Source organism: Haplochromis burtoni, unplaced genomic scaffold (genome assembly GCF_018398535.1).
Source record: "Haplochromis burtoni strain Fernald_Lab_line unplaced genomic scaffold, NCSU_Asbu1 Contig_43, whole genome shotgun sequence".
Lineage (NCBI taxonomy): Eukaryota > Metazoa > Chordata > Actinopteri > Cichliformes > Cichlidae > Haplochromis > Haplochromis burtoni.
In genome coordinates this window covers 2,095,600-2,121,344 of record NW_024582404.1, presented here as the reverse complement: position 1 = coordinate 2,121,344, position 25,745 = coordinate 2,095,600, and the positions used below count along the sequence as shown (strand labels likewise).

The 25,745-nt window shown below is 42.1% G+C and overlaps 2 protein-coding genes across 6 annotated transcripts; one reads left to right on the top strand and one right to left on the bottom strand.

The window, feature by feature from the left end:
• Positions 1-2,070: 2,070 nt before the first annotated feature.
• Positions 2,071-18,412, top strand: rufy3 (RUN and FYVE domain containing 3). Of its 5 annotated transcripts, XM_005921935.3 has the most exons (19): positions 2,071-2,288; positions 2,376-2,672; positions 8,887-9,060; positions 9,278-9,395; positions 9,568-9,669; positions 10,921-11,044; positions 12,349-12,413; positions 12,791-12,856; positions 12,937-13,006; positions 13,126-13,215; positions 13,305-13,388; positions 13,682-13,849; positions 14,541-14,638; positions 15,581-15,700; positions 16,402-16,528; positions 16,612-16,682; positions 16,767-16,794; positions 16,936-17,010; positions 17,690-18,412. In XM_005921935.3, the coding sequence occupies exons 2-19, from the start codon at positions 2,420-2,422 to the stop codon at positions 17,831-17,833; spliced, it is 1,977 nt and encodes a 658-aa protein (XP_005921997.1). In that variant the 5' UTR covers positions 2,071-2,288; positions 2,376-2,419; the 3' UTR covers positions 17,834-18,412. The 5 variants fall into 5 exon arrangements, with proteins under 5 accessions (XP_005921997.1, XP_005921996.1, XP_005921999.1 ...); XM_005921934.3 differs by having other exon boundaries at positions 2,071-2,672; XM_005921936.3 differs by lacking the exons at positions 2,071-2,288; positions 2,376-2,672 and adding an exon at positions 5,918-6,621.
• A 548-nt stretch (positions 18,413-18,960) lies between these two features.
• grsf1 (G-rich RNA sequence binding factor 1) lies at positions 18,961-25,188 on the bottom strand. Its single transcript, XM_005921933.3, has 11 exons — positions 25,113-25,188; positions 24,749-24,996; positions 23,484-23,628; positions 23,231-23,386; positions 22,945-23,079; positions 22,378-22,516; positions 22,154-22,260; positions 21,145-21,269; positions 20,936-21,071; positions 20,005-20,056; positions 18,961-19,628 (listed from the first exon to the last, which is right to left on the bottom strand). Exons 2-11 carry the CDS (start codon positions 24,950-24,952, stop codon positions 19,625-19,627), a joined length of 1,203 nt encoding a protein of 400 aa, XP_005921995.1. The 5' UTR covers positions 24,953-24,996; positions 25,113-25,188; the 3' UTR covers positions 18,961-19,624.
• Positions 25,189-25,745: the final 557 nt, after the last annotated feature.

The following is a 25,745-nucleotide window of genomic DNA, read 5'->3' as shown; positions in this document are numbered from 1 at the left end:
GATCTCAATTTCAGTGAAAATAATCGTGATTATCATTTTTGCCATAATCGAGCAGCCCTAAGTGGAAGGTCATTATTTTTTGAAGTTTGGGGTAATAATCAGATCAAAGCTGGATCACCATCGGTTTTAAAGCAACACAGAAGAGAAGTAACACAGACATTAATAGCAGTACTTAGCAAGGAACACAGGAGAACTGAGATGTTACCACAGAAATGAGGCGTGAAGAACTGAAACCAATAAAAATCAACTTGAACCAAAACACAAAACTACAAAAGTGAGAGTCATGGCTAGAACAACCATAAACCAAAAGCAGGGGTCAAACACTTCATATTATTACCAGAAATAAAACTCAGTCTGCTAAAAATGTAAGGAAACCAAAACCAGAATCCAAAGTTCAATAAACAGAAAAACTTCAAACACTAGAATAACAATAAAACCCAAATAGAAATCAAATATACTGACTGAGAATTCTAAAAGCCCCCAAAAGCACTAAATCCTGACTGAGGTATGTTGTTTCTTAGCCATGTAAAGAACAGGCTCGAGCAGGTTATGCAAATATCAGCTTCAAAGTACCGCAGAAACTATCATTTTATAGCCTGCCCAATGACACTACACAGGGGACATGAATGGTGTGATCCATCCTATTGCTAAATTTAATATCCATAATCTTTATGTTTCTGGCTATGTTTTTGGTGTTTTAAACTCATTTGGAATCTGGAATCGCTTGCATCTGCAAATTGTTTTGAAAAACCAAGAATTGATTGATTATCTGGACTGCAAGATGCAGCTTTCTTAATTCAGATCATTCTGATCCAGATTAAATCCCTGGTGATGAGGAATATCTTTTATATTCTCCAGTCTCTGGTAACTATCAGCCTGGCAGTTTTATTGGTCCCTAGTCTCCTCCTGTTGTCAGTTATGGGTATCACATGTAACAGTGCTCACCTTTCTTTGTATGAGAACTAGCAAAACATCCTCACGATAAACTTAGATCCTAAATTTAGAGCTCAGACTTTTGGCATGGAGCGGTTTGTTTCTTAATTACCTGACGGTTATTGTAAATTAATCTTTTCTTTTAATTTCCTTTTAATTCTTTGTGATGGATTCCTTTACAAAGCTCACACAGTTATGCCCACATATTACTCCGCAATGCATTCTGCTTATTTACACATTTTCACTGGGATACAACCTTCAACAAGTTTAAGATAATATAAGATAAAATGTAGTTTATGTATCCCAAAATGTACCCAAAGTTGGATTTTTTAAAAATTTGTTACAGAAGCTAAATAGAAAGTATGGAGCTAAATAAAAATGAACCAAAATATGAAAAAAATAAGGTAAAATCTAATCTGAAAATCAAGATAAATTAAGTCAAAAATTTAAACAAATATATTACTAAAGCAGAATTATCTCACATTCAACAGAACAGCGAAACAATATTAAAATGGCTGAGTGTAGTAAAAACAGGGTACCAAATATTAGATAACATTAAAGTGGCTTAGCAAAATAGTGTATCATGCTATTATTTATTACTATTATTCTCTGTGAAGGTTCTCAGTCATCCAGGTCATCGTAGTCTAAGGAGCTTGGAAAGAAAAGCGTCTGGACTTCTTTGAGTTGCTTGAAGACGTTTCACCTCTCATCCGAGAAGCTTCTTCAGTTCTAAGTCTAAGTTGCTTTTCTTTCCAAGCTATTACTATTATTATTTGTATTTATAAAGCACCATATGACTATTGCTTGTTCTAAACAGTAGAAGCATTTTAAGAAAATATATAAAATATGTGGAAGGTTTTTCTTTCTGTGATTCATTCATTCATCATTTGAACCACTGTACAGCTTTCAGCTATAATCCAGCTTTTGTGTTTTTAGGTTTTAGCTGCCACATCAGTGTTAGCTAAAGTCTTTGTTAGTGGGGAAAATGACAGTTTACTTTTTATCTTCTACAACAAACTGCGCTATTTATACACCTAAATGCTTGCAGGGTCCATTTTTAACCCACTAAGATAAAAATAGAGCACAGAAGAGGCTCCTTTAATGCGACATGTTTCGCAATGTATCATGGGAAACATAGGAGGACGTTCCCAGTCGTGCTTCTGCTGCTGGTGTCAAATCTTGCTTCGTGTATGGGCTCTGTGCATGTAAAAGACAGCTGACACAGCGCCTAAACTCTCGCGAAATTGGCAACAAATCTGACCAAAATGCTGAGGCTTGGCTATTTCCGGGTCATGGAGAGGCCGTGGTGGACAGGACGAAAGGCGGAGTGATTACTAGAGAGGCTTTGCTGGCAAGTGAGTCACTATCCAGCTGTTGCTAATCACCTCAGTGCATGTCTGCAGAAGCTAACCGCAGCTAACTAGCTTGGTACTGCCCGACAGCCCCCCTTCCCCGGTCACATGAGACGAATTTGACCGAAGAGAGGATGGCGGAGCGGGATATGCCGCCGGGAGATCTTCCTCTGCGGTCTTCTCCAGAAAGTTCCGACAAACAAAACTCCTCCGATGAAAACGGACACACTGACAGCCCGGACGAAACTCTCTCCCCGACCTCAGTGATTTACTTCAAGGAGGCTTTAAACTCGTCCAACCTGCGCTTCGCAAAGGCTGGATCGCTGCCGCCCGCTCCCCTTCGACAGTATGACTTCCAGATTGAACGAATCGAATCGAGGCGACGAAGTAAGTGCTGACCAACTTCAAAAAGTACACCTTTCCCTGACAGCTAACACTAGCTTCCTAATACACTGAGAATACCAACTGTAACGCTGCAGTTTGTGCTGCTAGCATTGTTGGCTAACTTTCCAGCGTCCGTAAACAAACACCTTGCTGACACATGAACTCAGTAAAGTACCAGGAGTTATCGGAGCTAAAGCTGGGGAGAGGATAAGCTACATCACATGATTGTTGACTCTCAGCCTCAGATTTCTGTCTGCAAAGTAAAAGCCGCTGTGTGTTCTTCTGTGTTGTTTCTCGGCTAATGTGTCAACATGTGTCATGTGTTTTGACAGGCTTGGTTGACTCACCTTGCTGCTGGTTATTATTGTTGTATAGATTTATCATTTATCTGATTTGGAGCTGCAGAAAGTGACCTCCTGGCTCCTTTCCTAACCACTTGAAAAAAAAGTAGAATTCCTAAGGAGTTTTTAAGGAAAATAAGATCGCTCAGAGAATCCAGCTGCCCTCACACCAGGCTGTTTAATACTGTGACAGTGAGTGTTGTTTACATGGGTCTGCTGTGTTGAAACTATGCCTCAAAGATGTACTGCAGATGGCTCATCTTTGATACCTCCTCTAGTGTCTTTGTGTCGTCTTTCATGCAATTAATACAGAAGAAAACTATCACTTCCTTCCCAATGTCCGAATTAAATAATAAAAAGGATGAAAACTTTCCAAATCCTTCCATCCAACTTCTGATACTTATCTGGGTCTGGGTCACGGGTGCAGTAGCCTTCTTTCTCCCCAGCAACCTCCTTTAGCTGTTCTGGGGGGCACTGAGACATCCCCAAGCTAAATGAGAGACATAATCTCTCCATTATCCCCCTTGGTCGCCTCTCAGTGGGACGTGCCTCAACTTTGAACCTTTTCTGAATGACCAAGCTCCTAACCCCGTCTCTAAGGGAGAGCTAAGGCACCTTTTCAATCGCTATCTAAAGCTGGTGGTTATAGGTCAGGGGGGGATGTAGCTCTACCAGTGAATTCACAGCTACGCTTTCACGTTCATATCCACAACACTGGTGATGTTGCATCAGTCCATCTTTCAACGTCCTGCTTTGTTCCTCCCTCACTCATTAACAAGACGATCGAGATATTTGAGCTCCTCCACTGGAAGGTACATCCCATCCCCAACCCGGAGTCGGTATTCCACTCTTTGGTTCTCTGTACTGTTAATATTTATTAACATGATGAGCATCACTTAAGGCTCATGTTGATGATTTAATTTTGTGTGCTGTGGTGAGCTTCTGGGTGGTGTTGTGTACTTTCCTTTCATAAAGGGATTGTCCAGTGTGTCCTGTGTCCTCTGTTAAAGGAGGTAATAAAGGAAGCATTCAGACACCTTTCTTTAGTATTTACAGGAACTCTTAAAAGGAGTGGATGTATGTCTTATAGCTCTTATTCTGGCTGCAGATACTTTAGGGTCACTTAATTCAGTTAGAAACCTTCCTGAGGTATTGAGTCTTTGACTGATCCTGTCGTTGGTCGTGACAGAGTTAACCTGTTGTTAAAATACCTGTTTGCTTTCACATCTTCATTCTCTATCAGCACACAGGTCTCTGTGGCATTTAAGATATATAGATCCTTTTTACTTTTAGTTTCCAAAGCTCTTGCAGAGAGACCTTAAATAAATGAAGGCAATAGGTCAGTAATGTCTGTCCATAACGTTACAGTATAAAACTTGAGTAGCATCCTATTCTTAATTCATAGGCTTTAATACTATGTTGGCCCACCCTTTGCAGCTATAAAAGCTGGAACTCTTCTAAGGTTTTCCACAAGGTTTAGGAGTGTTTATGGGGATTTTTGATGGTGGTCTCACAGTCTCCCCTCTAATTCATCCCAAAGGTGTCCTATCAGGTTGAGGTCAGGACTCAGTGCAGGCCAGTCAAGTTCTTCTACACCAAACTCTCTCATTCATGTCTTTGTGGACCTTGCATTGTGCAGTGGTGTGCATTCATGCTGGAACAGGAAAGGGCGTTCCCCAAACTGTTCCCAAAATGCAGAGAGCATGAAGTTTTCCTAAATGTCTCGGTATGCTGAAGCGCTAAGAGTTCCTTTGGGCCAAGTCCAGCTTCTGAAAAACAGCCCCCGGCATAATCATAGAAACACCTCTAAACTTTACACTTGGCCCATTACAGTCAGACAAGTACCACTTTCCTGGCAACCACCAAACCCAGACTCATCCATCGCAATGCCAGACGGAGAAGTGTGATTCACCACTCCAGAGAAAATGTGCCCAATCCACTAGAGTCTAGTAGTATCCTTTATACCACTGCATCTTATATCACTCGGTGATATAAGGCTTGGATGCAGCTGCTCAGGGATGTAAACACATTCCACGAAGCTCTGTGTGCACTGCTCTTGATCTAATCTGAAGAAACGTGAAGTTTGAGGTCCTACCGATTAACTCTGGAGAAAGTTGGCGACCTCTGTGCACTATGTGCCTTAGCATCTTTAAGCTGCCCCCAAAATACCAATGCAACATGGTAGAGAGGTTCAGTTTGGTTACGCTGTAGTCACCTGTGATCAGATGGCTGTCAATCGAAGTAGAAAGCGTATAAAATAATCGTCCCCATAAAGTTGTTACAATATGGAAACTAAGCTGTTTACTGTACATGCTATAAACATGTTTGTTTCTGCTGTAAAACTGGAGGTTTTAACACATCTGTGAGGATTGACTCACTTTTCTAACCTCATGTGAACATTAGAGCAACTGCAGTTTTTGACTATGTATCATACTGAACACATGGTGTTATTTTCTAAGAGAAAACAGAGGTTCGTTTCAGACAAACAAAGCAATCGATTAAAAAAAAAAAAGTGAAAACTTTCTCAATTAAATTTGTCACATTTATTTTTGTTGTCCTCTGATGGCACGGAGTGTCATCCTCTAAAGATGATCTGATTGTCAATATCCAGCTCTATGTTTAAGGTGTTAGGCCCAGGGAAGCTGTACCAAAATGGGTGGGGGATTTAAAAAATAGATGGCCCCCGCTTACATCTGGGACCTTTGGCCTTATTGCCCTTCATGCTCACTGCTGCTGCTGTTTTTCTGCTGCAGCCAGCTGACAGGCCTGTGTTCGAGACTGGGAGGAGGGGGGATGTTGTTGATGCTTCAGAGAGACACAGGCCCTCTGCTGCATCATTAGCCTTGGTTGGTTACTCCGGGGACCCCCCTCCCCCCCTTATTTTAGCTTCTTTTTTTTTTACGCATGCACCATCTGCTCACGTGACAATGTGTTGCTGTACCCAGCGCTGCCGTCAGCCATCTTGGTCAACACCCACCCAGTGCATTCACTGCGGTGCGCAGGCAGTCCAATCACAGAGAACCGGTGCTAAGCTGACCGGAGGAGGGCTGTGATTTTTCAGCACGGTGCTCTCTGTTGCATTTTAAATCCCCAGTCGGCACAAAAGGCGATAACAAGAGGCTGAAGAGGAGGAGGCGGTGGAGGAGTAGAAGGCACAGACAGCAGCCTGTTTCACTCAGTTGTAGCAAGGAGGAGAGGAGGATGCATGCATAAAGAGGAGGAGCACCCTTTCTAACACCTGCTGAAGGCTGCTGTGGGCCTTTCCCGTCTTGTCCTTTTTGTTTCTTCCTCTGAATCTCTTTTCATCTTTCATCCTCTTGTTTTTCTGGCCTTCTCTGGCTGTTGGAACGCAAAGCTCCTGCATCTTTTGTACCTCCCCCCTCCCTTTTCCCCTTCGGTGGTGTTGGTTTTGCCTCGCACAAGCTGAGTCATCATGTCTGATCTGACGCCTCAGAGCGAAACCCCGACTCCCACCACAGACAAGATCACCCAGGCTGCCAGGGAGACCATTTATCTGTGCAACTTTCGCGTCTCTGTCGATGGCGAGTGGCTGTGCCTCCGCGAGCTCAACGACATCTCGCTCACGCCAGACCCCGAGCCGGTCCATGAAGGTAACGTGACAGATTAGCTCAGCGTTTGAGGAAGTGTTTGTGAGCACAGTGCGATATGTGTTAGGGCGTGGTGGTGTGCATCGCGGACACCAGAAGCAACATATTTCACCTGGTGAACGGTGTGAGCTGTGTCACGACGGGTTTGATTTCATTGAGGGTTACGCAGCAGGATGACGCCACTTATAAATAAGCCAGGGGCGGACAACAAAGCAGCCAGGTCCTGCTGGGAGGCTTCAAGTACTTGGTAGCTGTTGCTCCTTACAGAAGATCCCAGTTGCACAGAACAAACATGTTTGTGTGCTGATGATTTTCATTTAGTTTCTCCCACTGACAAAGCGGAGTGCAGCCAATTATAGATTTGGCAGCAAACACAAGCCTGACTGTAAACAGATATCTATAACTGTGTGCTCTGTTTTTATTGTTTTAAAACTGCCACACCTACTCTCAGCACGAGCAGGCCAGCTGGCAGGCACTCGTAGGCAGTTCAGTTGGCAAATGAAGCGCTGCAGCTTTCAGCCTACACCGCTGAAGAGTCCACTTTAATGACATTACAGAAGCCCATTAACAGACAACAGAAACATCTGCTTTAGGCTTTAGTTCTCTCTCCTCTTCACTCACTTTGCAAAGGTTTCTGAGGTTCTTGTTATTGATAACGACAACATGCACAAGTTTGTTGCTTAAATCTATCATAGCACTGGTAGTGTCAAACCTTTTTATGGGAGACGTGGCAGTATTTATTTTAATGTTCATACAGTTTATCCACATGGCTTAATTTAATCATTTCCATCCTGTTGAACATTTTCTCAAACAGACTGATTCAGATCCACAGGGACAGATACAGGACATCTTATATTTTAAACATATGCACATAATATTTTTTATTGTATAATAACTGTTCATGATATGTTTATTATTATTATTATTATTATTATTATTATTATTATTATTATTATTATAGACTGTGTAAAAAGATGGATGTAGCCAGCGTGACGTCACATATTGGTTGGCGAGATCCTGCCATGTGATTCCACCACCGCTCTTGGTGGTTTTAAAAACTGGAGGTAACAAGTGAGGGCTGGATCTGAAGCTGAGGGACACTGCACACTTATCAGCTCTGCTTTAGCCACCTTTTTAAGTCTTCATTGTAACATTAAAACAAATGAACTTCATGTTGTATTTACTAAGACCTGAAACTTGTGATATATCCCATAAGGTTGTTAGAGAAAGAAAGATAAAGGAAGGTTGTTTTCCTACAGACACGTACAGAGTCAACGACCTTATTACAGCCGCTGGTATCGCCCCCTGCTGGCTGCATTAGGAAGAATGCAGCTTTAAGGAGCTAAAGCGTCGGCGTCACTTTTCAGAGGTGGAAGCTTATGGATCTGTAGTTTCCACTGAAAGCGTTATAAAAGATGGACACTTTCTTCTTCTTCTTTTTTTAAACAATTCAGATTGACACATGGGGGGAAAAAACCCAACGATAAATGACAAAGCTTGGCTCTTTGTTTCTGTCGCTGCAAAGGAAAACACCAGATAGAGATGGTGGAGAAAATGGTTTTAATCAAGCAGACCAGTAACTGCTATAAAATACCCAGATAAGCCGCCGTCCTCCTGAACCAGCTCAGTATTTCTCAGGGTCTCGTTGTTTAGTTGCCTCAATTTTTTTCCCAGTTTTCTACAATTTTCTATTTTACTTTCAGCATTAACATTATAATACAAATTTATACAGTTTAATACCAGCATGCTGAGGATCTCTGCTAATTTGTTTACATTTTGCGTTAGAGAATAAGATGAACATGCTAATGTAAACTTTAAATGTGTAACTGTATTAATAATGTAAACAAATCTGCAGGGCAGCATAGAGCACCTCCACTAAAAACCTCTCTGTGTTAAATGCTGACATAAATAATAGATCAGGCGTGCAGAACGAGTGGACTGTATTAAACTTTCACATTCTCTTAATTGAGACTATTTCTCTGGCAGACACATTTTATAGTTTTATATTAAAACTGTATATAATCTTCAGATTTACAAGGTTTTTCACAGTAAGTCCTGGAGTTTGTCTTCTTTTAGCTATTTGTAATGATTGTCTTTGTTGTCTTGCTGTGTATTCTTTATTTCACCTTCCTGGAAACTGACTTTTTTAAAATTTCTGTTTAAGAAATACAGAGCTGACTTTCAAACGAGTTTAGTTCCTGATTTATTTGTGCTGTTAAATTCTGAAGGTGAGAATTATAAGTCTGTTTCCTTTTCTCCGTCTTTTAGATCCCAAGGATCCCATCGCAATCGAGAGGCTTAACTTGATGAACATGGCCAAACTGAGCATCAAGGGCCTGATCGAGTCTGCGCTCAACCTGGGACGCACGCTTGACTCTGACTATGCACCGCTGCAGCAGTTCTTTGTCGTGATGGAGCACTGTCTGAAACACGGGCTGAAAAGTAAAAACTGCATTCGTGTTGTCTTTTATAACTCCTTACAGTTTTTGACAGTGAGATGGGAGAGATTAAAATGTACAGCTGACATAGCTGTAAGGAATATTTAGTCTTAAACTCCTGCTTTAGTTTCCTTTTAACTGTATTGAGGCCAGTGTGTTTTTGCTCTTTCTGTATGCACGCTCTCAGTCTGTCCGTCTCATCGTTGTCTGTCAATCTTCAGCTAAGAAGACCTTCCTGGGGCAGAACAAGTCCTTCTGGGGACCATTGGAGTTGGTTGAGAAGCTGACGCCTGAGGCAGGAGAGATCACTGCCAGCGTAAAAGACCTGCCCGGGCTCAAGTGAGTTTGTTCAAAGTTTCCTACAAAAAAAGGCTCTTCTGCTTGGATTTTAATTATGTCATCTGAGCTTTAAACAATGCCAGAACGTGGCTGGAGCTTCTTTTCTAGCTGCTTTAATCTTGTAAAGGCTGTTAGTGTGTGCAAATCTCACTCTTCCCATGTTTGATACCAGAACTCCTCTAGGAAGAGGACGCGCCTGGTTACGACTGGCCTTAATGCAGAAGAAGCTCTCAGACTATATGAAGACCATCATCAACAGAAAGGACCTGCTCAGGTGTGTTTGGATCGTAATATTCACAGAGGCGAAGACTTTATGTGAACAGATGAATGTGGTGTCTCTTGTTGACCACTGCAGCCACAACATCTATCAGTTGGCAGTACAGTCATTAATTATAACAAATGATTATAGTTTATCAGGTAATTGCATTAAACTTCTCCAGAAGGCAAAAACACCACAAATATGAAGGAAGGGTTCAGTTCACTTAGCAGATGAGGAGGCAAGCAGGCAGCTTGCAGCACAGTCTTCATTCACCTGTATGTTTAAGCTGCCACACTCCTGATAATGCACAACTTTAACCTTTAATAACGAAGCAAACCTGGTTGCTTAGAGCAGTTATCACCTCGATCAAAGCTGGCTGTGGTCAAACTCAGTCACGGACAGACAGGTGTTGAGGCCCAGACAGCAGCTTGTATTACTGGCTGTGCTGTTTTATGTAAACGCTACTACATAAATCTACATGTAGATTCTGTCTTCTTAGTTTCCCTCCAATGTCACCATTATAATCCCGTGTTCAGTTTACCGTCTGGTCAGTTGGCTCGGGAGGATGAGAGTCCGGCTCCAGAATGGTGGGTCAGGAGTTTGCGGTGCACTCGCTGCACATCTTATATCAGCCAGTGGAGCAGTCAGATAGTTCACCTGACCCTGAAATAATAGCAGCTGGTCAAAGTCTTTTTTTAAGAAGGATGCTTCAGTGCTTCCTTCATATGATCTCCTATCCAGAGGATGCAGTGAAGCATCCTTTATGAAAGGAGACAATGTTGTCCCACAGCTCATACCACACTCTGTCTGCATGACATGGATCATGTAAATCCTCATTTTAGTGCATTCATTATTTTTATGCCATTTGTTAAAGGTTTTGAATTTTCAACAACAAGCTTTTGAACCTGCAGGTTCAACTTTGAACTTTACACTGTGGTAAAAAAATCAGCGTCCTATCAAGGTGTTTTATCTTAATGAGCTCCCTAAATCCAGATTGCGAGCTGTTTTAATCAAAGTGTGTTTAAGGTGTGTAATCAGTCAGTTTGTATTAGTAATGCCTGTTCTTGGACTTTGGCATCAGCTGGGCCTGGTTCCATCCCTCAGCCCCTGACCCCACCGTGTAGCCTGTCTCAAGTGGCCATCTGAGGATCTGCAGTTTTTGTTTTGGATTGGGGTTTTTTGTTTGTTTTTGGCTCCGGTAGTATTTTATACAAACCTAAAACCCTTCCGCCTGACGTTGTAGCCCTTTCTGTCTCTTCTCTGTAGTGAATTTTACGAGCCAAACGCGTTGATGATGGAGGAGGAAGGCGCCGTCATCGCCGGGCTTCTGGTTGGATTAAATGTCATCGATGCCAATCTGTGTATGAAGGGAGAGGACTTGGACTCGCAGGTTAGTCTGCTTTCACCTTCACCTCTAACTCCACTTAGAGCAGCTCAAACTAAATGAGAAGTAAGGCAGAGGAAAAGTCATCACACTCCCTGGTGTGGCATCGTTTTCTCTCAGCCCATGTAGAACAAGCACGTCAAATTCAGTTTCACTGATCGCATCAAAGGCCAGACATGGACTTTATGACATGTGTAAAATAGCTTGTTATTTTCTGCAATAACGCCAACAACCTGACATGATACAAGTGCATGTTAAAGGGAAATAATCCATCATTTTATTTGTAAATGTCTAAAGTGGCCTCTTTCAACGATTGAAGCATGTGGTGTGTACTGGCTAGAAAGAGTAAACGAATAAATGTTTGGGAGATCTGTTTATGTTTTCATTTTTCTGAAAGACAAAAAATGTTCCATGCATTAGAATATCATTTTAAAATCACCAAATACCTGTATGGTATCGGTCTTAAAAATCTGGTCTGTGTCGGCCGGGTTTGGTCCAGATTTGGCAGATGTGGTGCAGACAGTGTCTACACTGTGGTGTGGTTATTTAGAATTATTGAATGAAGTTTGTTTGGCATTCAAATTTTGGCCAGATGGCATTTATATGTCTGTATATTTGAACTCTCACTAATGAGTTTCGTTTTTTCCCTACAGTCAGTATTTTCCCTTAAAAATGCCAACAAAAGCCTTTCGTTAAACCAGGCGTGGGGAACTCCAGGTCTCCTGCAGGTTTTAGATCTCACCCTGGGTCAACACGCCTGAATCAAATGATTAGTTCATATCCAGGCCTCTGGAGAACTTCAAGACATGTTGAGGAGGTCATTTAGCCATTTAAATCAGCTGTGATGGATCAAGGACACATCTAAAACCTGCAGGACACCGGCCCTCGAGGCCTGGAGTTGCCCACCCTGAGTTAAACCATCTGTTCAGATCATTTAAATATGAAGTACAGCGATGTTTCCTTTACACAGCAGCAGCACAACTGAATTAAGAGCAATGTAAAGGGGCTCCGTGTTTTGGGCTCTGAGGCCTGTGTCCCCGCTCTGCTTCATAAACATTAAAATGTTGAGCAGTGCAGCTTCAGGTTGTTCTTGTTTCAGCAGCTCACAGCTTGTCAGTCAGGATGTTCAGCTCTCAGGTTGGGAGTCCAGAGTGACTGTGAGGAATGCTGCAGCTCTTTGTTCATATCCGCCTGAGCTTGGAGACTAAAATATTTCAGCCTGCAGACTCTACACACATACTTTGAATTGTTTTACATACGAGGATGGCTCCTGTCATTTGTTTTTTGCCTTTTTCTTAAAACATCTGCAGGTTGGGGTGATCGATTTCTCCATGTACCTAAAAGACGGTGGACACAGCAGCAAGAGCGTGGAGGGGTGAGTCCTGGCTCCTCTAGTCCCATCAGCAGTAGCTGTGGGCCTGTAATCGGAGCGTGTGTTTTGTTTTTGCTTCACTCCTACCTCTGTCGACTGACAGCCATTTGTCTTGAACTTAATTAACAGAAAGTCTTCTTTTATTTGGACGGCTGGATTGAGCCCCAGACTTCGGACCATATTTTTCCAATGTCCTTTTCCTTTAAACTTGAATATTGAAAAAGATTTCCGTTCCATGCCTGAAACACATTTCAGCCTCAACAGTTTAAAAGTACTGCACTAGAATGAGATTTTCTGTCAGATTTCTATTGTTTTGTTTGTGTTGCTGTGTGTTTGTGTGCCTGACGGCTAACTGCACGTTTCTCTTTGTGCGTTTTCAGGGACGGTCAGATCACAGCGATTCTCGATCAGAAGAACTACGTGGAGGAGCTGAACAGACATTTAAGGTTTGTCGGGGTGGTACGCTCACTTTGCTCTCCTCACCTTGGCGAGCTCGGTGACTCACCTGCTTTCTGCCTGTTTACAGCGCGTCGGTAAATAACCTGCAGGCCAAAGTGGACGCTCTGGAAAAGTCCAACACGAAGCTGACAGAAGAGGCGAGTCTCACAGTGATCATCTTCAAAAACTGTCTTTAAATGTCAGCCTTACATGTTTTTAGCCCGGCTGCAGGGACTTCCTGTTTACCAAGCTGCTTTGTTGATTTCTGTCCTTGCAGCTCGCAGTGGCGAATAACAGGATCATCACTTTACAAGAAGACGTGGAGAGAGTAAAGGAGGAGAGCTCGTATCAGCTGGAGTCCAGAAAGGTGAACGCTGCTTATCTGCCAGTTTATGCAGCAGCTGACTCGAGCATTTGGAAATTTGTAGTAAAAGCAAGCGTTCCTTTTTTCTTCAGGCATTAAGAAGTGATTCAGCAGCAGACGGACAAGCGCTGGGGGAAACACGCAAGCAGCTCAAAGAGGAAACTTTGCTTCGACTGGTGCGTTTCAGCTGTTTGACAGTCTTTGTGTAGCTTTAAGTCTGCTGAGGCGTTGATACCAGCGAGAGATTATACATGTAGCCGTGTCATCTGCTGACAAAGTTTGTAGTTAATAGTAACAAATGTGCTTGGCCTGTTTAGTGTGTTCATTTTTAGCTGCCATTTACACAGAAATACAACAAAGCTTATGTGGAGAAAGACAGTCAGCCCAGTCCAAATTCAGTCCATTTAGAGTTTAATTATGACATTCCTGCTTATATTTTTCTAACTGACAAAGTCTGACTTGTGTGCAGGATGTGGAGAAGGAGCTGGAGGTGCAGATCGGGATGAAGCAGGAGATGGAGCTGTCCATGAAGATGCTGGAGAAAGACGTCTGTGAGAAGCAGGACGCTCTGGTGGAGCTCAGACAGCAGCTGGAAGACCTTCGTGCCATCAACCAACAGCTAATGCACAAGTCACAGGTGAGGCGGTGCTTCTCATGTCTGATTATGAGGACACTGCTTTTAAAAGGCTCACATCCACTTTTGTCTCTCAGGGCTTCACTCGTAGATTTCAGCTTTTCCCAGAAACTTGTAGGTGTTTAATTTCACTATTAGCTCTCTGTGAAATGATAAAGCATCACTTCCTGTCTAGAATAACTTGCAGTCAGCAGTAGATACTGACTGACAGTAAGAACTTGGCTTTTTTTTTTTTCAGTTAAGGCAGAAAAGAGGAGGCCACTTCAATGAGAAAGTTCAAAGGTCTGCTTAACTGTAAGAAGACTGAAACTGTTCCACAAAGCAAGAATAAAATGGACGATAGCAATTAGTTTACTGGAAAACATTAGGCGGAAAAGGTTTTCAATCTGGCCTCAGATTAAAAGGTGCACAGGTGATCTTCACTTGTGCTCTGAGTTTAGTCTCTTAATTTGGATTTCTTGCCGTCTTATCAACTAGGGATGGTCGCATTTATCAGATATTTCATCCGTCCACCTGTCCTTCCTTTTTCGGACCCCTATCCTGGTCTTCACAGCCGCCTAATCCCAATCCTCCACCTGCTGTTCTAGGGATGACGAGCAGGTGGAGGATTAGATCCCAAAAATATCTTTTCACACAAATCTGAGTGTATATGAAGGAAAGACATCAGTTGACTAGTTTGGATCATCTTCTGCAGAGTGCCGATGCCAGCTCGAAACAGAAGAGTGAGATCATCGTTCGCATGGAGGAGAAAATGAACCAGATGTCAGGGACCATAAAACAGCTGGAGACCAGGTGAGGCTAGTTTATTATTACAGCACGATATGCATTTGGTGCTTCCAGATGACATGTCTTATGTTCATGGATGCATTTTCTCTCTCTTCACTTTCTTTTTCTTTAATTTTTTCCATCATTTGTTCGTCTGTTGTTTTGAAAAAAAATCAGTGACAAACATTTGGCGAAGCAGGCCCGGAGCCTGAACTCTGCAGCGGGGAAGCTGCTGCAGCTGCAGCAGTAGCTGCCTGCTTTCACGAGTCTGAAAACAAACATACAACCCTGCCTAATATAGAAATAACCAAACTAGGATGTTATCTTTTCTGTACGATGCTCCTTTGTTGTTACAAAATAAAAACCATCTTCTTACAACCTCCTGCAGCGGCGCTCCAGCATCAGCTTTTAGTGTGGACTGAATGGATCCTTTAGCAGCCCCTTAATCCTCGTGTTTTCTGCCAGATGTGTTCGCCGCATCAGATTTCTACTTCAGATTTCCGTTTCTAAAAACTGCCCCGGTAATGCTTTAGTCAGACATAAGATGAGTAGAGGTGCCTGATGGACTGATGTGCCAATAAACCCATGCTGAATACTTGACAGTTGCTGTAATGTGAGTCGTCCTCAAACCTGAGGCTGTCAGATATTCTCAACCGACAGAGAGAAGTGGCGTGTGGCGCCAGATATCAGAGGGGTTTGTTGAAGTCGAACGTCCAGCGCAGAAGAAGGAAGGGGCAAAATTAATGAATAATTTAAAATTGTATGTGAACATAAGTTTGGTGTCAACTGTAGTAATCATTAGGCTAATAAAACGCTAAACAAACAGAGTCTGCTTCATGGTCTTTGGTCACAGTGTCCCAGGTTGCTCTTACATTTTAGTTTGAGTTGATCTCTCTTCCCAGCCACGTTTCCCTTCATCACATTTTTATTTTTCCATGAGTTTATGTTAACCCGCTCACCCCAAACCAGATGCAAGCAGGCGGAGAAGGAGAGGGACCTGGCTTTAGAGGCGAACCGGCTCTTCAAGCAGGACTTTGGAGACAAAATCGAGAGTCTGCAGGTGGAGGTGGAGCAGCTGAGGAAGCAAAGGTAAAGTCTGGCGCCTCACTACTCCTGCTCCATCTGAAACACTGAGATGACCAAAACAAAGAGGAAGAGGACAAATCGCTTCCTTATTACTGAAACAGATTCTGAAGTACGATTTCACTACCTCATCTACACGAGGCGTTTTGTAGAAGCTGTGAGCCGTGGCAGTTGGCAAATCCACATTTTGAATTTATGCTGAAAATGAACTTTTTTTTTCTTAATGTGGCCCTAATACTCCTTTCTATTTTATCAGTCTTTCTTTGTTAAACCAGTCAGACTCTAACTGTGGTCTCAGTGCTCTCATTGAGATCTTTTAAAATTTCATCACAGCGCATTTGTAACCATAGAAACGTACAAATACTAACGATCTGTAGCCCATCAAACCACATCGATACAGAGAGTGGTTTCTACAAGTTTTGAGTAGCGACGTTTCACACAGATTTCAGTTACACAGGACGTATAACATGCAGGTTCTACCTGACGAAGGGACAAACACCGGTCAGAGGCCTGGCAGGAAACTGCTGGATGCACGGCTGTTAATCAAAGCTGCCTGCTTATTTCTACTGTAACATTGGGCGTTCCTACCTCTTGGAGGTTCCCCTTTACCATAAACGTTGTTCCTTTTTCTGCTCCAGATATGTTTATTAATTACTGTCGTCACTGAACTATACGTTTCTATTCTTTGGCTTATTTTGCTGTTTCAGGTCTAATCTGGAGCGTGAGCTGAGAAAAGGTCGCGATCGAAAGAGCGAGCATCACCTCAGTGCCTCCTCGGTACCTCAGTCCAGCACTCCGCGGACCAACAGGAGACAACCAGAGGATGTACCAACAGTACGTGGATTCTCACATTAACGATATGTCCGACGAACAGCTGTCAGCTGTGGTTTGGTGGCTTATGACTGTGTTCTTAACAGCAACTCCCAGAATCCCCGTCAGTGAAGGAGAAAGACCAGTTCCAGAGTGGCCCGGAGGACAATACCAGCCTGTAGGTATCGCAGAGTTTCAGAAAATAAAGTGACATTTATGGAAAAATAATTCACTTTTTTATGTCCCGTCTTTAACTTTGAAGGTCCCTGTCCCACCACGAGGATGAGCAGGTGAGATTTGACTTTTTACCTGTGTGAAAGTTTGGCCTTTTAATAAGTGGATGCTGAAGCAGTCAGCATGTACTGATGGCAGTGTGCCTTTGCACTGTTCAGAGACTCATGCATTTATTTCTTTTTGTTGTTCTTCCTCAGGAGTCGTTCTTGGAGATCAGCGAGCCTTCCATGTGTACGATGTGTGAGCAGGCCGACTCCCTCCTCAAGACAAAGGTACAAATTACTGAGGATCATTTTGAACTTGAGTTATCAAGAATATTTTTCTGTTTGGCATTGAAAGTTTACAGCTTCTTTAAATAGTTGACTCCTGTTTTTCTTGGGTTGAACTTCCTAAAGCTGTTACGGCTGTTCCAAAACTTATTTTCTGTATCAAAAAAAATATCAAACATATGCAAATAGTCTGGTTCAAATCCTGATTGTGGGGGATCCATTCCCATTTCATCCGTCTACAGGCTGACCACAGGAGGTAGAACTCCTCTTGTCCCCACACTTTTTAAGGACTGCCCACATCAAAGATCAGCATGATCATCTCAAAGGGCAAAGTGATTATTAAGACTCACAGATAGTCAGTCAGCATTTTGGATCAGTGGTCAGTAAACTGCCCCGATCTCAGACCAATCAATGATCTATGGTCAGGCTTTAGAAGGCTGAAGCAGAGTCTTTGATTGGCCGGTTCTGGCCCTCAGGGTGTGTGCTGAATGGAGAGCTAACGTGGACTGCACCAAAGATGCATATGAATATGCATATGAGATGAATATGATCTGTGAGTCATGCAAAGCTACTCTCATAGAACCAAAAAGTAAAAATAAGGCGCTGTAAATGAGCAGAATGGAGGAGAACTCGTGTCCCCAGCTGTGGTTTCCTTTAATGGAGTTTTTCTTCTTCTCTGCAGAAACAGTGTAAGAACTGCAGCGGCGTTTTCTGTGAGAGCTGCGTGTCCAAAGAGCTGCCTTTACCTTCCTCCATTCTCCCAGAGACGGTCTGCATCGCCTGCTACTCGCTGTTACTCCAACAATACGCTTCATCACCAACATGAACCCACAATCATCACACACAGCAGAGACGCGCGAGTGTAACAATGGCACCTAAAAACCAAAAAATCCCAACTTCCTGAGACATCCTAGGAATCACTGTGTACGTGTGTGTGTGTGTACGTGTGTGTGTGTGTACGTGTGTACGCGCGCGTTTCCTTAAAATAAAAACAGCTGACGCCATTTATCTTCCTTTTCTGGTTCGTGTTGGTGATTTAGGCTTCTGTCGGCACTTTTAAGCTAAACTTGCTCTCCCTCACATGGCTGGATTTAAACAAATAAATAAAAATCATCTCATTTATGGACACTAAGTGATGAAAAGTTTAACTGACATTTTTATCCCCAGTGTTAACAGATAAAAAAGGAAAAACTGGAATTCAAGGTGTTTCGATTCAGAGATCAGGATACGGAGTTACTCGTACCTTTATGCACTTTTGTGATTAAACTGGCGTCACATTCAGGGAAAATCCTGACAAACTCGGTCAACAAAATGACCAAATGCTGTCATGTGTGTCATTACTTCCTTAAAGACTGTTTTAAATAAAATAAAAAAATTCATGCAATATATATAAAAAAAATTTTTTTTTTTTAAAAAGTTAAAGTGTTTATTTCCAGAGTGGAGCGGATTCTGGGAATTATAAACTGGAATGAAAAATCAGATCACCAAAAATCCACAACGATGTTGTGTGAGACTTAGAAGCAGTTATGATTATTCCCTGCTTTCAGAGATAAAAGATGAAAACGCTGGTATCTATTTTGTCTCTATTTGCTTAAATATGGCTGTTGGAGTATTAGCATAAATAACCAAATCCACCATAAGAGGTCAACATGCCAATTTGAGTTTCCAGTGTCGTGTGCTGGAAACTTGGACATTGATTCAAAGTCATTCACAATAAAAATCAGTGTCACCATTAAATTCTTCATCTTTGGAACTATTTTAGACGCTGAGTTTGTCTCTTGTCTTAATATTGGTAAAGCTTTAAAATTGGAGACCAATTTAAAGCCGTTCATGGAGACTCAACCTCAACAAGGAAGAAAACAGCAAGATCAGAGTTTTGATCGAAGGTTTGCACATTTCAGTCCCGGTGCTCTGTTCAGGAACAGCTGCTCCCGTCAGCGCGGGGAGCTTTAGATGCAGTGTTTCATTTTTGCAACGTTGTGTTAGTCGGCACTCGTTTCCCTTCTTTATGCTAAGCTCAGCTCGTTTCATGTAATGAGAAATAATAAATGTATTTTGCAAATGATCACCTGATTCTTAAGGTCACAAAGCTGCTTTTTCTTTCCTGCTGTTGTGTATTAGAAGTGTCATTAACAAAAAGGCTTAAAATCAGTCATGTAGCATGAAGTCACATCTGAGGCTGGTGTGTTTTAAACTGTAGCAGGTGAATCATACATTTTTAGACCGAAGGCTTTTTGCTCTGGATAAACTGAATGTGTTTCAGCACTTTTGATGCACGGCTCTGCCTGGCTGAGGTAAAGTGAAGACAGGTTTATAACTTATGTTCTGTTGATTTAAAAACTAAATCTTTATTTTTTTTTTTTGTGGCTGATGATGATTAACAGGTGAAGTGGAACAGCTTCTTGGCTTACAATAAACATGAGCATTTACAAGTGTTCGCCTCTTTCTTTCATTTTAAAGTGGAGATGCAAACCTCCAGAATAAAATCAAAAAAGCATTACAGGAATATTACATTTGATTAAATAAAGATGGACTGCTTTGTCTTTGACACCAGGAATGTTTATTCGATGTCCACGTCAGGCTGGAAAATAAATATAGGAATCCTGTGTGTCAACGTTCACCTGCAGAAGAGGAAAAAACAAAACGCGCTCAGTCAAGGCAGCTTAAGTTTTTCTCTGGAGCAGCTGGGTTACGCTCAGTAATACGTGTTTAACCTCTTTATATTTTCTAATATTAGTTTTACATGTAAAATCAGTCGATCCGTCCATGAATAAGAAACAAGAAGAGGGAAGGATCGTTGTACGGACCTCAGAGCACTTTGTCTACGACACATTTACATCCTTTCCTCTCCAAGACTTTGAGACCAAATATTTTCTCAGAAAAAGGAAACGGCACTCTGTTGGACTCTAGTAATTATTGGTTTACACAAATAGGGCCACTCCACATAACTTGGTCTCTTTTAAAACTAAATTAACTGATGGTAGATGTGTTTCCTACCTGCCGTCACCGTCTGCAACAGAGTTGAGAAATAACTCGATGTATCGCTCGCCTGAAAGAGAAGAACCAAACAAAGTCAATATGCCACCGATCAGTAAGCAGCAAAGACACGCTTTAGACATTTAGGCCAATATTATTTGGATCACAGAAAAATATATAAAGAGCAGAGAAGACTCAAATTATTCTTGTTTTTCTGATTTACGACATTATCACAGACATTCAGGAGAGAGAAAAGGGGGGCATGGGGTGTACTAGACCACATTAATTTCAATACTTTCGTAACATTTTTCATATTGAAAGAGAAACGATATCAAATACTGTGTTAATCAATTATTGTAATATTTAAACATGTAAAAACAAAAGCTTTTTTCACAATCCCATAAAAATGCACGAGGGCCATTAAGCTCGCTGACCTGAGGGTTGTTGGTTTGGACGCTGAATTATTATTAATATAACATCTGTTTTCAGCAGCACAAAAACTTGCCTCCTATTAACGTCAGAAGGTTTTCCAAGAAGACGGAGTAAAGATAACGTTTTTATGCCTTAGTTTAGATTGCATCTATATCTCATTTCATTCAAGTTTGACATTTGACTCGAGATCATTTCCAGAGTTTTGCATTTAAAAATGTTTTAAATGTAATTTTAATACGAGGCGTACGATCAAAGAGTTTATTTCGGGGTTTTGACAGATGTTGTATGCAGTTAAACTTTAAAACATTCAAGTTTCTAAAATGGAAATCAATGAGAAGTTCATTCTGAACTCATCTATGTATTATTGCTCATTTATAAGACAAAAGTATTTCTTATCCGATTACTCAATTAGTTGATAAATTACTCGATTACTAAAATAACCGACAGCTGCTGTCCTGGTAAAGAGTTGAACTAAAAGCAAAAATAAACACCGCTATGAAAAGCTCACCAACGGGCTCACCTATGTTCATCCTGTCTTTGGACATGGCGGCCACGGCGTCTCTGTGGCAGTGGAAGTAAACGTCAGCCTCTCCGCTCGGCCTGCCGTCGGGACCACATTCGATCAGGATCTTACACACGGCCAGAGGATAGAAGAACTGCGAGAGAGAAACACCGACACGTGAAATCACCAAACCCAGCTTCATTGTCTCAACACGTGAACAGCTTTACCTTCACTATGTCTTCCCCAGAAGCCTGGAAAGGAAGTCCCCTCACGTGGATGTAGTGTAGCGGTACGGTGGAGCTCTGAAGGTGAAGTGACGGAGGAGGCGAAGCAGGTGATCTGTTTTCAGGGGCTAAAACAGGACCCATTACACTGCTGTCTGTTAACCAGGCTCATGTATCATTTGGGCTTGAACTTCCACAAATGGCTGAAACATCATCAAATATTCACTGGAGCTGTTAAAGCTTGAAATGTATGTCAGAACATTCACATGACACATGCTGGGAAAGGAATGTGACAGTGACACTGAAATACATTTAATCTACACCCCCCTCCCCCGATGAGTCTTTATCAGGGTAGCAGAATTAACACGCCAGAGGGACGGGCCACTACCAGCACCTGTTGCACCGTATTGAACCCATAGAGGGCGCCAACTGCGTTGTATATGTCAGGTCATTTAAATGCTTTCTACCCTGTAAAGAACAAGAAAGTCTTTTTTTAAATATGGTTTATAACATTGAATTGGCACGTGTAAGAGTTGTCCACATGAAGAGTTTTAACCCCTCTCTGTGTTACCTGTTCGTTACATCCTAAACTTGTCTTGTCACATCTTAAGTGTCATTTATTTTCCCATAAATGTATCCGTCTACCGAATGCCGACTGATCGACAAGTAGGCTGGGATTGGGAAAGGAGCTAGAGCAGAGTTCACTGGGAAACACTGGTCAAACTAACACGTGTACACAGGCAGACGTATTTCCAGAACCATAAAACACGCTTTATTCCCACCAGAGATTTGAGGAGAGGATGTGAGGCGAGAGGGTGTTTGGCTAAATGAGACACCGAAGCCTTTGAGCCTCTTTTCAAAACAATGTTAAATATGATATTTTGCAGAGCCACATCACAAATGTTTTGTTGTAGCCACTCCTGCTGTGCTTCTTTTTATTTGTTTTATGTTTATATTCATATTTTAAGTGTAAGATTTGCACGTTTTTCCAATTCCAATTAAAATTCCTCACCACTCCTGTCCACTGACTGAGGCCTGGACTGAGACGGAAATGGACTCGTTCTCTTCCTCCAGGTCGAGTGAATCTCATCTCTTCTGCTGGGAAACACCTCGATGTATCTGCAGATATTAGAAACAGCACAAGAAGCAACAAACATGACAAAAAAATAAAAGAGGGCACTTCTTGGTCACCAGAGAAACATCCAGGTGAATTCGAGAGTCAGTGAAGCTTCCCACCTGCTCCCTATGATCTCTCGGTCTCTCTGCAGCGCTTCATCAGCTGCTTCCTGAGACGTGAACTGCACATAAGCCACTCCAGACTTTCTTCCCCTGGAGTCTGTGACCATGGTGATCCCGTTCGCCATTATCTCCAAACCTGTGAAACACAGCTTGTTAAGATAAAGTAGTTATAATTCTTTTCCCCTTTCATACTTTCCCCTTTTCAAAAGGCTCAGTGCCAGTTTTCTAACTGAAAGCCGTGTGCTCAGCTGCTCACGTTGGGAGGTGAAACAAATGAATCCTACGAATGTGATTTACCAAGTTTACCAAATCATGCATGAATTTATTAAAAAAAAAAAAAAAAAATTAAGCAGGACACTGCCAAGACAGTAAGTGATAACATTTTATTTAGCCACAGACGCTGAGAATTTTACTTTCGTTTTCTTGTCTTCAGACTAATAAGAAACCAAAATCATTACCAAGCTCTACTTACATTCAATAGCTAACATTTATTTGGGGTTTTTTGCAACTAAATCTACTGAGTTTGCACTGACAAGAGTCCCATACTGTAGCAAAACAGTGTACCTGAAAAGAAGTGGACAATGTCATCCTCAGTGCAGGTGAAGGGGAGCCCTCTGAGCAGCACCACGCCATCAGCTCCTAGAGGCTGGGTGGCTTTCTTCAGGATGACTTCAGCGTCACCGTTCGTCACTTCATACACTGAGACAGGACAGGAGAATGTGTTCTTGTGAGTTAAGCCAACATGACTGCTTCTTATTTATTATAAATAAATGTCTGTTGTCAGGACCCTGAAACTGAACTGAGTTTTCCTTCATCAGTCTTTGTCAAGGACTTCCCGTTTGGAACAAACCTTCAACGTATCGTGGGCCGAGGTACTGCCGGTGCTTCTCCAGTGCTTTGCTGACGTCCTCCTCGTGCTCCATCTCGATGAAGGCTCGTCCTGACGGCCTCCCCAGCCTGTCCAAAGTCAAGTGGATGCCTTTCACCCCATCACGTATCCTACACTCTGGTACATGGTAATTGCAAAAAATAATAATCTCATTTAATTTATTCATATACTGTGTAGTTACAAAGTAAAGGTGTGCCACTCCTCAGACTCCCACCTGAGAAGAACTGCAGAAGGTCCTGAGTGGTGCAGGACCATGGGAGACCTTTCACCTGCACGATGTAAACCTCCCTGGACTCTGGTTCTGATTCAGGATGATAGGCCGGCAGAGGTGGGTAGTCATCCTCATAGGTTCCTCCTGTCTGGAAGATGTAGAGTCAATTAAATCAATATATCAGTGTGAAATGGAAATGATCATACATGCTTGTTTTATCCACTGATACAATTTTAACTGTATGTGATTTTATATTGTAAAGGACTTTGTCACTTCTGTATTTGCATCTTTCTGGTCACTGCTAGGTTAGGTCCTACCTGCACCACGATCAACTGTATTATATGAAAGAGATGCTGCAGTGAAAAAAAATTAAAGGAACATTTTTGAGAAAGAAACAGTGGTGAAAGAAACAGTGGTGAAAGAAACAGTGGTGAAAGAAACAGTGGTGAAAGAAACAGTGGTGAAAGAAACAGTGGTGGTAGACGTCATTTGGATGAGTGACAAAACGTTTCTCCCAATGAAAACTCTACGTTAAGATGACCAGAATCAGTCTTTTGGGGTTCTGTACATACAGTTTTTATACCCCTTTTAGTGAAAGGGAAATGAAAGTTAATTTAGATAATGCTTCAGGATAGCTGCCCAAATAAGTGCCTGGATGTGTTTCAATGACAACGACATGCTGCTAGAAGGACCATGTAGTCATCAATTCAAGTTGATGCTGCTCTTCAGTAACACCTGTCAAATCCCACAATTATAGCAGCTTTATAGTGACTAGGAGTCGGAAAGCAGCCACGAAAGCTCAGGTAGAATAATTGTATGTACTGTAGAAGGCAGGTGGTAAACCTCAGAACCAGCTCAGGTCAACTGACCATAGCCAGACCACAGAGAAATAGCTCACATTAGAAATTACTTATTTTTTTTTTCTGACAGTCATTTCCTCCACTGCTCTCCTACGCCAGAACTAAGGAACCCCCACACTAGCCCCTGCCAGAGTGGGTTTGGTACAAGTGCTTTCCTTTACATGAACAGGGATATTTCTGTCCTGGAGTTTCGCATATAAGGGACACATTTCTAGATGAAAGTTGATAAAAAGCACGAATTTAAGTGTCTGATGCTCCCCAACCAAAACATACGCCCGTGGCGTTAATAAACTCTTCTAGAAGCATCTTCAGAGCAGTTTTAAAGTATCTTCTCGGTCTTTAACCGTCTCTAGTTGCCTCTGTGACCCAAACACATGCTAAACCACGCGGGGCTGCTCTGAGACTAACCTTAGTACAGAAGCGGCTCTGGCTGCTTCTAACTGCGGGCTGCAGCTCGTACAGTCTCTGGAGACAGGCTGTCCGGGCCGCCGAAGTCAAAGTTCGCTGCTGAGTGAAGCCGCACATGCGTGAAGCTGTCGGTACCGTTAGCTGTCTGACTGCGACACACCGCCGCAGTAAAAACCACAGAGATTTACCGCTGCAGGACATCATAGCCGAACCAAGCCGGAAGTCAGGTCAATAACAGACAGTTTGTTCTGCAAAAGAAATGAGGCGCCCGGACGGTGTGAGACCGGGTTTCTCTTAATGTAGTCGGTTAGCTTAGCTAACTACCGGCTTAGCATCACGATAACCTGTAAATGAACACACTCACGTGGGTCGGTGACAGTCAAGGGCAGCGCTCGAGAATGTGAAAATGATAGTTAAGTTTCACATTCTCAATATCCGGTTTGGATTTTCACAATAAAGGTCTATTTCAAGGGCAGGACGCTGCTCTTTCGACATAATTCTATTGTATGGTTAAAAAAATCTTCAGCTTTGGTTTACTTTTTCTTAGTTTCAATATGGTATCTGACAGGAGAACCTTTTTTTAGAAATCACAATAGAAATTACGACATGAATGCAGCTTTCAGAAAGCAGTTGACTTGGCCATGTGGACATCTCAAGTCTTTATTTTATTATTTGTGTTAGTGGATTTTATAAGTATAATAATCTGGCTAATAACTGTTACAACTGTTGTTGTGTTTTTATTATTATTTTTATTTTTTTCAAAATGTTTTTATTTTTTAATTAAATGTTATTCATATAGCACTAATGCACAACGGAATCACCTTAAAGCACTTCATGCTTTACGTTAATGACGTTAAAAATAATAGAGAGAAACAACCATAAACTCCCCCTATTAGCAATACTTGGTGAAGGTGGGGAGGATAAGCACACTTTTATCAGGAAGAAAACTCTGGCAGAACCAGGTTTTGGTCAGTTGTGATGCAGCAGTAAAAATTTT